The 15608-nt window shown below is 37.9% G+C and overlaps 1 protein-coding gene across 4 annotated transcripts in view; it reads right to left on the bottom strand.

The window, feature by feature from the left end:
• The window catches only part of ZFYVE28 (zinc finger FYVE-type containing 28), a 152707-nt gene that overhangs the window by 28223 nt on the left and 108876 nt on the right, over positions 1-15608 (bottom strand). For 2 of the 4 annotated variants that reach the window (XM_039550901.1, XM_039550903.1), the window contains exon 9: positions 4378-4482. The exons of the other annotated variants lie outside the window; for them this stretch is intronic. In XM_039550901.1, the coding sequence (XP_039406835.1) occupies positions 4378-4482 (105 nt within the window). The remainder of the gene's footprint in view (positions 1-4377; positions 4483-15608) is intronic. 4 annotated transcript variants of the gene reach the window in all.

Below are 15608 nucleotides of genomic sequence, written 5' to 3'. Positions count from 1 at the left end.
AGAAAGACTGGAAAGCATCCAAAGGAGGGCCATGAAGATGATGGAGAACCTGTCCTAGAAAGAGACTGAAGGAATTCAGTATTTTATTACCTGGAGAAGGCTCCAGGGGCCCCCACCATAGTACATAAAGAGTGGCTGTAAAGAGGATGGAGGCTGACTCTCCACAAGGAGCCATATGGAGAGGACAAGCTGTACCAGGGGAAGTTTCATCTTGATATAACAAAGAAATATTTTACACTAAGAATGATCAATGTCTGCCCACATATACACAAATACAGATATTCTAACTGAAATATTCAGATAAATATCCCACTCTAATTGCTGGCAGAGTCTTGATGTTTTTGGCATAAACTTTAGTCACAATTCATTGCAGATACTGACTTTTACAGACTGTAAACAATGGGCTAAAACTTCAGCACCAATTTTTGTAAATGCCTAAAACAGTAGAAAAGTATACCAAAACCCACCAGTATTCAAGCTGCAATGACATATCTAAAAAAACCCCAAAAAACCTGCTGACTAGGGAGAAAGCATCCAGTGCAACATTAAGGTTAGTTTCAAGAGTTATTATTTATATTAATTTATTGGCTCTTTATAAACTTAAAATGAAGAAGTAGAGTTTATCATGTAAAGTTTACTCTAGGCAGGCAAACACTTGAATATAGATTCATCAGTATTTCTTCCTCCCTGGCACTCTTCCACCAAAAACCCCAATGAGACTTGAAATCAAATAATTGCAAATACCTTGTTCTTCTGTCATCTCACTTATTTTTCCTCATCATTTCAAAAGCAACATTTTTCTTGTATTTTCTTGTTCCAGTCTTTCAAAGAACCTAGGTCCAATCTTTAAGTGTATCAAGGCCTCTCAATCTGTTAGCAGATTAAGAGGCTTCACTTAGGTTTCCACTCAAATTAATGGCTATGTCAGGATCTGGTCCAGTAATTCAAACACATGTTAAAAGCTGACAAACTCCTGCAGTTTATTTTTAAAAACTACTGACTTTACTGTTTCAAACACTTAAATGGGTAAGATTTCAGCAGTGTATTTTATTAGCTGCCTGTTTACAATTTAGTAAGTTATAGTTACATTAAAAATGGTTCTAAAAATAACATTTATGGAAAGAAACCATTAAAAAGGAAAAACTGAATGGATGTTTTTTTCATGGAGCTACTATAATCAATGGGCCAATTGCCACTTCCCTGCTGTAGGGCAATTTTCACTCCAGTCAGCAGTGTTATTTCACAGTCACACTGATGTACAAAAGACTTCTGCATAGCCTTCAAAGTCTGCATAAAAACACAGTTTCTTGGAAGCTTTCTAAAATACATAGAACACATTTATTCTTTGCTGAGAAAGCCGACTACTGGTATGGGCATCTCAAGTCTGGATACTGCTTAATGAACATTTTGCAAAAAATTATCTTCGGAACTGGGCTGAACATTTAACTTCTTGACCACCAGACCTCTGAGACCAGAAAGAGGAACCTTCTACACAGCCCAGGTGCCAATGAAATCATCAACTTTCCTTAGCAAAACCATTTGAGAACCCTCTGTACTTTTATTCTTCTCTCAATTTGTGGTCTAGGAACCTTGAGTAAAGTTTTAAAATTTTTTTCAAATTACTGTGTGAACCACCAGTAATCAAAGTTCTCCTTTAAGACTGAAAATCTTCAGCCCAGATGCATTTCAACAAATTACACGCTTAACCAAGGTTGTCACTCTTCCCTATTGATTAAATAGGGAACCTTCAGGAACTCCAAATTTAGGTGTGTGAGTTTAGTGCCTAAAATTAGGTGGGATGAATGTAGCTCAAAAAAAATTACACAGCATTAGTTGATGAGGAAAAAGTCTAAGGTGGTAAATCACAGGCTGACTTGAAGCAGCCTCTTAAATTGGTCCCAAATGGCTCCTTACAGTCTTAACAGCTTTTTCCTCTCAATAAAAACCAAAATGGCAAACAATGATCCATGGGTTGAATGGTGCTCTGGGATCCAAAGAGTGGGAATTTTCTCCTTGGTTCTCCATTTGGAAAACAATAAATGTACACACATACAGAACTCCATATATACAATACTTCATTGTTTCAAATCAGTTCAATCTATGCTATTTAATACACTATTAGTTCAACACTGCTACTGCAGCTAAAACCGGTTTTGCTACCAGAGCTAAATTTTCTGAAGTTATTCCCAAAACATGCTGCAATCTGACAACATGTCTCAGAACTAATTATTTAATAGCACAAAGGAATTGTTTATGTTTCACAGGAGGCTGAAAGGCCACATAAATGTATTTCAAGAATTCTATGTCTAGCCAATTATTTTTCAGATAAAATTGCAAATGTTACACTTAATTTCTAATTGTTGTTAAGTAAAAACAGCAAGAAATTAAGTACATTAAAATGGCATATTTCAGTAGAAAAAGAAACAAATTCCCAAATTAGGTATTATTTTGGATATGCATATGGCATCATGGAAAACTCAGTTATTTCAGAGAAGAACATTTTAGAGATTGTCTTTGCAAGGAACACGTTTGTTGTAGTAAACAAATAATGCAACTCTAGAGAAGCTGTTTAATGACCAAATAAAACTCTAAAGAGAGAACAGGGGAGCTCCTTAAAAATAACATATTCTAAAAAATGATACAAATAGATGCACTGAATATTACATTTTTATGCACAAAGATCTAGGAACATACTACTGTGAAGCAGTTAGCTTTTCCTCTTCTTTTATTAAAGTAAGTCATTAAAAGAAGTTTAAACTGTTTTTCAACTAAGTCTTTCAAAAGGGGAAACTCCTGTCATTACAGTCAAGCAGGCACTTCGCTAGTTTGTTTTACTGGACCACAAAATACAATAGCTACATCTCTAGTAATATCCACTGCAGATACAGATGCAGAAAAATAGCCACCTTAGGTTTCATCAAGCCACCCAGGGCTGATGCAATGCTAAATTTCAGTGGACAAGAGCACAAAAGCACATGTAGAAATACTGCCTTATAAATCAAACTTTCATTCACCTAAGCATCAATACAGTGGCAACTGCAACACTCATGTACAAAGGCAGTACAGTAAGGCCTTCAAAAGAGGTGGTGCATCTAATCAAGACTTATTCTTACTGCTCCAGATATTCCTGAAGGGTAACTGAGGCTACATCTACCATCCATTCAGACAGCCCTGTGTGAAACAGTCTTCGATGTGTACAGTATTTGGAACAGGGCAACTGCTGCATGAGGGTAAATTGGGTTTTGTTTGAAGAACAGTCAAAAGGAAACGTATCTCAAAATTAAAACAATGAAGAACAGTTTTTGTTGCATCTTTCTGCCCTTATTTTAAAAACACGAAACTCTAAAAAATTGAACTTGAAGACAGGTACATCCTAAAAAACCTCCAGTTGTTATTTGTAGTATTGCATCTATCACTGTTGGAAAAGCCATTTTATCTCCTTTTTATCCCCAAACTTAGATGAAAGTTGAAAATCCTGAAGTTCAAATGAAGTGCTGGGGAGAGAAAAACAGATGAAAAAGAGAGGACAAGAAGCAGTGGAGGATGATCTACATCAGCTGAAGCAGTGGTATATCAATCTGTCTGTACCAGAGCAAAAGCGTTACTGCATACAGCGTACGCAATACATCTCATCCACGTGTGTTACGCAAACAATGAAAAATGCAAAGATCTCACTTTTATGCTTTAGTTACATTTTTCTGCCCTAACCTTAATTCCTCTAGCACTCTCATTAAGTGCTTTGAATAAAACTAAAGTTAAAACTCCCATGCAGTTTCAGAAGATAAGAATATAAAATAGTATTGCTAATAACACCAAGGTCATGGTTTCAATCCCTGTATGGGCCATTTACTTACGAATTGAATTCCACAACCTCTCTGGGGCCCTTCCAACTCAGAATATTCTATGAAGTCAGAAGCAGTTCTTCACTGTATTCTTACCAATGCTGGCCAGCAACAGGACGCAAGTTAAACTGTTGTTAACTGGAACGTTCCTTTATTTTACAAGGCAGAACAAAATGGAAAAAACATGTTTTCTAGAAAGCTAAGGGCTAGCTAAGAAAAACATTTGTAACTTGTCAAGCCACAACCTGAAGTGTCTCCTAAGAACTGCTATATGGATAAATAAAAGCAAGGTCATGGACATATGTAGGTGATTCCTGTATGCATTAAAAACTGTTCCAGAAACAGTTGCCTCACATTTGTCAGAGCACTGAAGAAAGCTGGCAGGTTAAAAAAAAGAAACAACCAAAAAGCACCTGTTGTTCAAAAGGAAGAATACTCAGAAGTGTTGCTGTCACTTGATTAATTCAATGAAAATTTTTAACCAAGCATAACTCAATACCATTCGTCAAATCTGACTGGGAAGTGATGTTATTACCTCAGAGTGTATATGCTGGAGAGACTACATGTAGTGACAGAAACACTCTCATAGTCACTGCTGGAGATGGAGCTGAGGGGGGAATCACGTAAGCCATCCTGAGAACTGAAAAAACATACGGAAACAAAATGAACTGCTGAAGCGAGCAAAGGCAAAAACAGAGCATTGTGAAAAGTCATGGCTTGTCATGGGTTATACAGAAACAAGAATAAACTGGCAGTTGCATTTTTCGCTCTTCAGAAAATGATACAAACCTATTCTGTTTTCTTCCCAAAAGGACAGGCAATTCAGTAAAGTCAGTGGGCACACATCTTATAACAATCTTCAACTTAATTCATGCCATACAGTTAAAATATTCAGAAAAGAACTGAGAATCTTACATTTTCATTGGAGATAGAGGGAATAGCATGTCCATGCTGCTAAGTGTGGCTATAACCTTTGTTACGTAACAAAACTGAAAGTTCATAAAGCCGTCTTGGGTTTCAGGCCAAGGCACAGTAATCGATACGCTTCAAAAACTTCTGAATATCGTGACAAGTTTGACCCACGTTTCCTCCCCATTGGAAGGAAAAGGTTTGTTAGAAAGGAGAAAGATGACACTTCGGTGATGGAACTGAAGATAATACACCTGCCCCTGCCCCTAAGTGTGCTCAGTCCCTGTAAAGGCCACATATGTACCTCAAAATTTGTGCTTTGAGACAACAGATATCCAGGAAGGAGCAGTCCCATGGCAAACCACCGACATGTCTTTAGTGGAAATCCACTAGCTACTAAGTAAAAGGATATGAATAATTCAAATGAACAGTACACAACTTGTCTCTGGCATCCCTGGACTAATGAAAAGCCTCTAAATAACCATCATTTTGGATCTTACATCATATTATCAACATAAACTAGGATTAGAGAATTAAAAATAGTTTCATAAGCACTATTAAACTATCTTGTAAAGACCAATTTCTTGTTTGAGTAATAATTTACTGCTCAGCTACTGGAAATTCCACAAGCTGAAAAAAATTATATGAGATATGAAAACATGTAATCTTGAGCATAGATATCAAAGCTGCATTGGCTCTAGGCGGTGCAGAAGATTCATTCAAGCCTGCTGAACTCAAATGTTAACTCAACAGAAATCTTTGGACAATGCAAAGAGAAACCTAAGAAACATCCCCAGTTAGAAGAGAGGTAGTTATATACGTCAGGGTTATTTTACCTTACTTCTCCACAATTATTAGCAGATTTTTTTATGTTCTTTTGCTTTCTAGACATATGCAAACCAGTTATGTTCCAAACTCTTTTCTTCTATTAAATTTACTAATACAGCTATTTTTTCAGCTAGAAGTCTGGAAGAATGCTTAAAGGGAATTCTTCAAAGCAGTCTATGGAAGGTATGCGCTTTAATCCCACTAAGAAATAATAGGATTTGTTCGCATACCTCCCACTAATCACTAGGAAAATGCACCCCTTCATGTTTCTCATTTCTGACTGACAATTTGAAAATAAATCCCAAGTGTACCATGCTTTAGTTGAAAGCAGAGACTTCACAACTGGAAAATAATTTTATCAAACTTGAACAAAAATCTATTTAACTTTCAATCGTTTTATGTAATTTCCCTTGCTAATTCTGCTCATTACGAAGAGATATATGCATTTAAACAAAAGCTTACTCTTTTATAGCTCATCACCTTTACCCATCTAATCTTACAATATGGTCATGCTACTAAAATGTAGTTTTACTATCTGTTTTACAGCAGCTAAATGATATTAAAAAAACTATTAACATACAATTTCACACCTTGATTAGGCAGGTGTGATGGTGTGATCGCCCCCCTTTTCTTTTAAGGCAAAAGCCAGAAATGGCAGTCCGGATGTCTGTACCCAAGCTGGGCTCTGGGGAGACAGGTAACACCACATGGCCAAGGGCTGTAAATCTTGCTCACCAGCTGACGGCTACTTGAGCATGCACCAACCAAAGTACAATGGGTGTGCAAGTATGACTCATCATAAGTCACTCATCTTAGCCCAAAAATAGTGGACATTCCAGAGCCTGTTCAACTCTTCTGTGCAGCAGCAGGCCGCATGCCAGGATCTCCCCTTGAGTAGGAACGCCTCTCATGATTACTCCTCAAGGCTGAGCGAATCCTTATCACATCAGATACTGAGTAAGTGAACTGGGAATAAGCATGCCGAAATGTTGAAATACTAGCTAAGTGATAAAAAGATTGACTGCACATATATAAATAACCCTTTAGACATAAACCATTGATCACATCTGGGACTAAGTCCAGATTCAGCTGCAGCCACACTCCTCTCTGAGAAGTCTTCTCTGAACCTCCTGACTCAATGAAAGGGTCTCCCTGGCAGTTTTGTCTGACCCCATTCTCTATGCACTAAATAGTGAAGTGTATCTTGCCATCAAACCTTCTTAAACCGCTGTCACATTTACCATGGAATTTTGTTAACTCATTGTCTTACAGCAAATACATCATTGCTTCTCTCTTGCAAGTGAAGCACATCGCTCTTTTGTTCAGAGTAAACTAATCTTTGAAGAGCAGAACCAGGAAACAAGAACAAGGACCAAACTCAGCATCTTCTTTTATGCTCTCTCACCTCCCCACCACTTCCAGATTTTTCCAGTGTATCAATCCTGCCAGCTTATTTGGGTAGTAATAATTTTTCTGAAAGATGTCAGGTTTGCTGTCCTTAAGTGCCTTCTGTGAATCTCTGCCTAATATATTTAAAGTCCAATCAAAATATCTCAGTTACCAGTATTTAAGAACTTAAATTCAATTTTCTTAGGTTCTAGTTTTCTACTTTTTTGTTTTGTTTTGAAGAATTTAAAGTTTTAAGCTCTTACACAGAGCCCAAAGCGCTAACATTTTTCCTAAGAACTCAGAAGTTCTCACACATTTTTAGGGAGTTAAATGCTCTAGGCTAAAACACAAACCACTACCCTAATAAAGGACCTTAATGGTAAGTAACCCAATGAGCATCATGAGCATAATGGCCCACAACCAGCTGGCATTATCAACTATCTCAATGCTATCTTTATTTTCATCTTCACAGATGTCTTCTGAACAGATAACAAGCCTCACCTCATCTCTTCTCCACACTTCTTTGCCTTTCATTTCAACCTTCTCTCACCCCATACAAGTTTCTATCAGCACAACTTCTTCTCACCAGTTCCACCATCCCATCTGTTTTTAAGACTTGTCTTAATACTGGTGGCCATTCTAAACTGCTTTATAAATGCTTTCATTTTCCACTTCTCCATTTTTCTCTTGGGGCACAAACCTGACCATGCTGAACAATCCTGATTTCAGGATTAGATATCCATCCCATCAGTCATCATGCGGCAACGTAAACTGCTTAAACACGCTTGACACAAACATCAGTTTTTTGTAATAAATTATGTGTAGTTTAGGCAATTTCAACATGAAACCATTTTTCTTATTCCTGTGTATCCACATAGATTGAATTATTGTACCAGAAACAGTATTTATCATTAACAGTGTTTATTTCTGGTTAATATTCAGGCTGTAACTCTTCAGATAAGAAGTTCTGTGTTTATTTAGAACCAAGAAGAGGGAATCCTGTAATGCTAACTCTGTTTTATACTATCTGTTATACTAACTAGCTTTTAAAAAACCCCAGCAAAAAAACCAAAAAACCACAACCAACAAATAAAATAGACTCCTGACATACTCACTGTTTTCCCTCTCAGTACACACAGACTCAGGGTAACTGTAAAATTTTCTTCTTATTAATGTCTGCCTGAAGATCCTCTCTGCTTTTCTAAGGTGCTGGTAGATCCTGAGGTGAATTGACCTGTTTTTCACATCTCAAGATTCCCATTATCAGCTGATGATGGCTCAGCACACACATTCATTAGAACAATTACAGGAGAAAATCTGTGCATTCTGCAGCTGAGAGCTGCTAGCCCTTCCTTCCCACATCAGCCCACAGGTGACCTGAGCTTCACCACATCGTGCTCATCTGCAATAGCGTTGTGTTGGATTGGGATTCATAGGACTGCTTAAACTGGGTAAGGTGGCAAAAGTTTCTTTCATTTGTAGGTCTTAAATGCCTACAGTGCTCTTTCAAAAATTACATTCTAGCACTGGATAAGACCACTATCCATGCTCATCAAAACATAATTCTTCAACACTTCTGATAAAATTACAGAATAAAGATTTGAGGACACGGAGCAAAGTGACACGGGGTGATATGGCTGCCTCTTTTCATGGAATACTGGCAGACTGAACCGATGAACCATTTATTTAAAGCTGTTGGCCATGTTTTGTAACTATTCTAAGAAAAAAACAAACTGAAAGCCATCTTTTTTTAATCCATGTTTTTTTCTACTGGAATGTGTTTCTAGCCTCTCACATTTAATTAAACCTCTGTTTCAGGGGATGGTTTCTTCATGAATGCTATTGATTGAATACAATTACATTTCATAATACAATAGTTAATAGGCACAAGTATTGTTTAACTAGCTCACTACATTAAAGCCTCATGTGTAACACCAAGTCCACTCAAAAATTACCTTTTAAAACTTTTTGACCTGTTATTTCAGGAATCCCTACATTGAAAGCTAATATGGTTCACTGTTGCTTTAATTGATATTTGGACCTCGTAAAAGGGAAGCTGGTATAAAACAGTGACACTTCCTATTTGCACACTAAAGCTCCGTAACAGCAGTGCTGTTATTGGATACTGCACAAAATCAGTGTTCAACAAACAAGGTAAAACACTGCCACTTCTAATTTGAGACCTGCATTGTAAAAAAGAAGGGGAGGAGGGACTGAAAAAATTAATTTATACTGAATCTGAATTTGGCTAGTTGCACAAAGGCAAGAAACAGAATACTAGAAGGGGAACAAAGAACTTCAATCAACAGCCAGATCAACGATTGCTTAAGGGAAGTTTTGCAGTTAAAAGGCTGATGTTTGGCTCCCAATCAACTACTATTTGCTTTTTGCTGATGAGAATTTTTCTTTCTCCTGAATAGCTAGCTAAAAGACTAATCAGTACAAGACATTAACAGACATATTTTTGTTTATGTGAACTTGCACAGCTGTCCATTAATTTTTCAGGGAAAAGGCAACATTTTCATGTAAAAATATACAAAATTTTCTTAAGTCTTACTGTGATGGGAAAATTATAGAAAAGCATGAATTTAAGACATTTAATCAAGTTAATCTGCATTTCAATATCAATTAATCTAGTTTTGATAAAGGAGTACTTGTAGAATCAAAAGCTAGAAACTAAGACAAGCTAGAAACTTTGTGTGAATTTGGTTTTGTTCTCTTAGCAAGTGTTAGCCATCCCCAAAACACAAATGGCTCTTTTCCATGCATTTATAAAGGTGGAATTACTTATCTTAAAGTTGCTGTACTGAAAATGTACACATATCACATGTTGCTAAGGAATGAACAAAATAAAGTACAGGCCAAAAACATCAAAATTAGAAACCAACTGTCTGAAACAGGTGTTCATCTTTTTACACAGTTATTCTAATATGCTGAGGAAATAAAATTTTTAATATAGTACATTACAGACAATTGTAATATATAAACATTGTACAATATATGCAATTTAGGATTAAAGAATTGCAAGACTAAGAAATGAGACAACTTGAATACCAAGATAAAGAAAAATTATTCCTCTTATTCTAGAATTCCAATATAGATCAACAAATAGCAAAACATGCTTTTCCAAGGTTGCCTCATTCCTCCTCCTTACACTGCAAAAGCGTATGGCAAAATATTCTATTTTTTAGCCCCCACAAGTAAATGCAAACAGCGCCAGCGTCGAACAGCCAATGGACACAGCTAGAGCTTGCAGGAAGGGTGAAGGTAAGAAATTCTCCTCAGTACCATTTACAGCTCCTTTTGCCAGTTCTCAGGTGCACTGCATAAAGCTTCAAGAACACATTCAAACAGATCAAGGAAAATGCAAAAAAAAAAAAAAAAATTGTAAAACTTAAGCTAGACATTTTAAATAGACCTGCAGTGGAAAAGCGAGAAACCATGCTTAATAATCCCTTTTTTTATGTCAGAGCTGTTTTGAAGTCAGTATGTAGATAAACAAACGTGCAACACAACCAGGTATTTAAGACTAAAACATGAAAACACCAGCACTGTACGACAATATCAAACAGGTTGCCAAACTTCATAAAATATTAGCAGGTTTACATGGACTTCTCAGCTCCGGAAAGAACAGAACAACAAATATTTACAAAACACACCAAAAAATTACCTTCCCTCTTTGTAATTTTCTTTCTTCTGTGAAAGACAGGCAGAATTTTACATTTAAATGAACATTTCTTTTTAAATCTGTACAGTTTGCTTCCCGTTGAAAACCAAGGAATACTAAATACAGATTTAAAGCTTGGTTTTGGTGTTAACTTGTCCTTTTTTACCCCAAAACACCAAATGGTGCTTTGTCATAGTTTTATCATCTTCTGTTCTATTCTTACATGGCTTTCCCCCCTTAACAGTTTGTTTTGCTACATGACAGCCTTTATTTATCACATTGTCCCTTCAGCAGATCAGATACTACATCTTTGCTGGTGCTTTTCTTGTATTTGCATCTCATTAGCTCTGCTGCCCAAGACTCTCGTGCTGTTGGTGTTTTGTATCTTTGAGATACTTACAAGCAAATAACACAGAAAGGCATAACATTAGCTATGACTTAAAAACCAAAGTAGTAGAGACTTGTCAATACCCAGTGATGGCCTTCTGTGACAGAGTGACTCCATCAGCAGACAAGGGAAGGGCTACGGGACGACATTTATCTGCACTTCTGTAAAGCCTTTGACACAGTCCCTCAGAACATCCTTCTATGTGAATTGGAGAGAGATGGATTCAATGAATGGACTGTTAGGTGGATCAGAAATTGGCTGGATGGTCAGATCCAGAGGGCAGTGGTCAACGGCTCAAATCCCGATGGACATCAGTGACAAGTGGCATCCCTCAGGGGTCTGAACTGGGACCAGAATTACTTACTATCTTCATTAATGACACAGATGAAGGAATCAAGTGCACCCTCAACACATTTGCAGGTAACACCCAGCTGAGTGGTGCAGTTCACGCACCTGAAGGATGGGATGCCATCCAGAGGGACCTGGACAAGCTCAAGAAGTGGCCCACGGGAATCTCATGAGCTGTAACAAGACCACATGCAAGGGCCTGCACCTGGGTCAGGACGGCTCCTGGTGTCAACACAGGCTGGGGATGAACAGATCAAGAGCAGCCCTGAGGACTTGGGGGTGCTGGTGGGTGAGGGGCTGCACACAACCCAGCCATGGGCACTCACAGCCCAGAAACTACCCTGTCCTGGGATCATCCAAAGCACTGTGGGCAGCAGCTGAGGGAGGGGATTCTGCCCCTCTGCCCCGCTCAGGTGAGACCCCTCCTGCAGAGCGACATCCAGTGCTGGGGTCTCCAGCACAGAAAGGACATGGACCTGTTGGAGCAAGTCCAGAGGAGGCCACCAAGATGATCAGCACCTCTCCTATGAGGAAATGGCTGAGAGAATTGGGATTGTTCTGCCTGGACAAGAGAAGGCTTTGGGGTGACCTAACTGAGGCCTTCCAGTACCTGGAGGGAGCCTACAAGAAGGATGGAGAAGGACTTTTTACAAGAGCAGGTAGTAAGAGGAGAGATGGCTTCAAACTGAAGGAGGGTAGGTTTACATTAGATGTAAGAAATTCTTTACTGTGAGGGTGGTGAGGCCCTGGCATGGGTTGCCCAGAGAATTTGTGAATGTCCCATCCCTGGAAGTGTCCAAGGTCAGGTTGGATGGGGTTTTGAGCAACCTGGTCTAGTGGGAGGTGTCCCTGCCCATGGCAGGGGTTTGGAACAAGATTATCTTTAAAGTCCCTTCCAACCCAAACCATTTTATGATTCTATGAAATCTTTAGTAGAAAAGTGTTTCATCTGTATTTTAAACCCCACTGAATTTTGAGGCTAGACAGAGAAGCCTGAAATACCAGATATTTCAGATTATTACAAGGATTATTATGGTAAACCAAGTTGGATCACAGAGATTACACCTATAATGTCATATCGTGTAGTAAGATGACTGACTTACTAAAACAAACAGTTTGTGTCACAATATACACATTTGAGAGCTGCTTTAGTCAAAAAAGGAAAGAAAATTTTCTTCTACTTGGTGACTTACAGTAACTAGAAAGTAAATACATTTATCAAGTTGATGAATGAGCCTATCCTGCAGCTATTCCATGTGTATGAGATTGCTTATTGTTCTAGCTAATGGGTCCATCATTCTGAAAATAATCTACAGTCTCCAACATTTCCCCTATGGTTAAGTTGGCATTCACAAGTATGTAATAGGGAGCAGTCACAGAAGTCTAATGTGATCTTCCAATTTAAAAATACCATCAAAAAGCAGTGATTAGTCATTGCCCAGGCAGCATGAGTAAGGAAAGGTCCACAAAGTTCTGGTTTGTAACTGAATTATCTCTTTTACTGATAACATGACTAGTCATTCAGAGGCAAGACCCAAATCTATACATATATATAAAGAAAAAATAGGATCTATCCACATAAAAATTTTTAATCTAGTTCTCAGTAGAACCCCAGTATCTCCATCTTTCACAGAACATACCAAAGGAGTTGATATTGGTATGTGCCCAAATAAAGCAGCAACAATCTAGCAACAAAATACCTCCATCCCTACTGCTCTACTGCTGCAAAGGTGGAATACTTGCCAATTAATAACAGATGTACTGTAGTCTCAATAATAAATACAGCTAGTTAGAAGTAATCAACAAAGTAACTGTGTAAGAGGCTATGGTTAAAACAGACAAATCCCACTGACTTGTTGAAATATTCAAAAACACTCGCCCAAGAGTTTTAGAACTCAAGAATGAATGAGATTAATTATTAAGCTCTCTTTTAAAACTTCCTTGATGCCTGGAGTCCAAAGCTGGCAATCCCTAAAAATAAGGACTCCATGGGGATTCAAACAGCTCTAGCTCTGTAAGCCTGATGTTCCTACCAAGCAACATAAAATGCATCAAAAGCTAAAATGAGTAGACAACAATATGAAGATCTGTCTGGGAAGAAGTAACGTGACTTCTGCAGAGGGAACCTCTTGGGAGCTCTGTGAAGGGGTCAAGAAGCTTGAGAAGAATGGTGATGCATCTGTCAAGCCTCTGGATTTCCAAACAGGTTTTGTCAAAATACCTCATTAAAGGCTTTTAAGGAAACTAAGGAGCTAAACATTAAGAGGGAAGGGTCCAAAAAGGATAAATAATTTTTAATCACAAGGGAGAAGCTGTTAAACAATCACTTCTCAGAAGGGTGGGATGTCATGGCTGAGGTTCTTCAGCACCCTGGGAGCTTTATTTTTGTGTATGATCTGCAAAAACAGAGAGAGCAATGAGCTCTGAAAGGTTACTACCAATGCAAGATTATTCAGGGTAATAACCAGAACAGACTGAAGAACTGCCCAGGATCTGAAAGTCTGAATAACCTTACTAAAAGGTAATAAAATGGTAAGACTTAACTGGTAAACACATGGAGAACAATTTTAGCATCAGATACAGAATGACAGCCTCTGAGATCACAAGCAGCATCTTGGGGCTTTAGCAGACAACTTCAAAAAGAACCTCAGCACACCACTTAGCAAAAAATCCCAAGTCAAATACCAGGAACCACTGAAAACCAGCAGAAAACAATTATGCCACTGTGCACATCCAGAGTTTGCTCGTATCTTGAGTAAGTGCAGTTCTGATTCACTTATTGCTAGGAGTAAATCGTATAATTGAAAACTGTTTAGGGTAAGAGAGAAGGTATGATCAAAGGTTTGTGGACAACTTCTGATCAAGTAGGCTCTGACTTTTCCAATCTGAAAAAGTAACCACATAGACAAAATGTGACTTAGGTCTACAAAACCACAACGGGCAGGAGAGGCCAGACAGGAATCAGGAGCAAACAAAAGCAAGTGGGAACACAGACTTACAGAACTCTCTGTAAAAGGACATTTCTCAGATGAAGTTTTTAAACAATATTAATAGAGGCTGGACAAGTCAGTGGAGAAGTTAGTACATCCACAAAACATGGGAGGCTGAAATAGTAGCTTATAGATACATAAAATTTTGTTATATTTTTCAGACCTGTTCTCAAGAATTTCATTTAACAACCTACCCAAGGTAAAAACTGGTAGACAAATAGTCTGAATTTTGTATAATTTATGAGGAAACTAATTCAACACATTAATTTTTACATTAAAACACATTAAATTACTTTTAAGCAGTATTACACTTGAAGTGTTGTAAAATCATGGAATGACAAAGGGATTTGTGAATAACGTCTTAAAATGAAGTTCATTCGGAAACACTGTTGTAAAGCCTTAAATATGATCATACTTGCAAGCCTAAGATAGTAAATAGTCAGAATAATAAGACAAAATTACCTTCTCAAAAGTCAAGTTTTGTGCATGCTAAGTTGCATTTAACCTGTAAAAGGAATTAGGTCCAGGACAAAAAACTCATGATTCTATTTCCACTACCAGTAAAATATTTCATAATTCAATTGGTACACTTTTTTCTGTAGCCTTTATATTGTGGTTATGCTTCATGGTTCAAGCTACGTCCACTGTGTTATCTTGAGCTCTAAGAACATAACAAAATGAGAGATCCTGCATCATACACACAAAGAAAGCCAGCTGTCACAGAAATACAGAGAACAAAGGTAACTCCTCTAATGTCTGCCCTCTGCTTCATGATATTAATACTTCAGGGAAACTGAGGACTCACTACGAAACAGGTTATCCTCTAAACAGTAAACCAAAATGAAGTCAGGTTTTCTACTGATCTCTGTAAGATCCCTAGTGTCTAATAAAAGTTGAACTGAAGCATGCCATTTGCTTTATTACAAGCATTAATTACATTATCTCCCTGTTATCAAGTTCCTTATTGTCATTAAATATGCAGAACCGTAACCCATGACCTCTATTCTTCTATCAACTTTGGCTGAAGTGGTCCAATAGGCTTAGAAGCCACTTCTGCACTTTGTTAGGCTCCTTCAGCACACACACATTTACAGACATCTGTGCCCACAGGCAACATGGTCACATCAACCCCGCTCTCTCAAATGAAGCCAAGGTAAAACATGTTTAGATAATCCCATGCACTGATGCAAAGTTAACTTTTTAGTATTTGCCAGACACACTTTTTCTGTAAAACAGCAGAGTACAAT

Source organism: Corvus cornix, chromosome 4 (assembly GCF_000738735.6).
Source record: "Corvus cornix cornix isolate S_Up_H32 chromosome 4, ASM73873v5, whole genome shotgun sequence".
Lineage (NCBI taxonomy): Eukaryota > Metazoa > Chordata > Aves > Passeriformes > Corvidae > Corvus > Corvus cornix.
The sequence above is the reverse complement of the archived record's forward strand: the minus strand, read 5'-3'. Positions and strand labels throughout refer to the sequence as shown.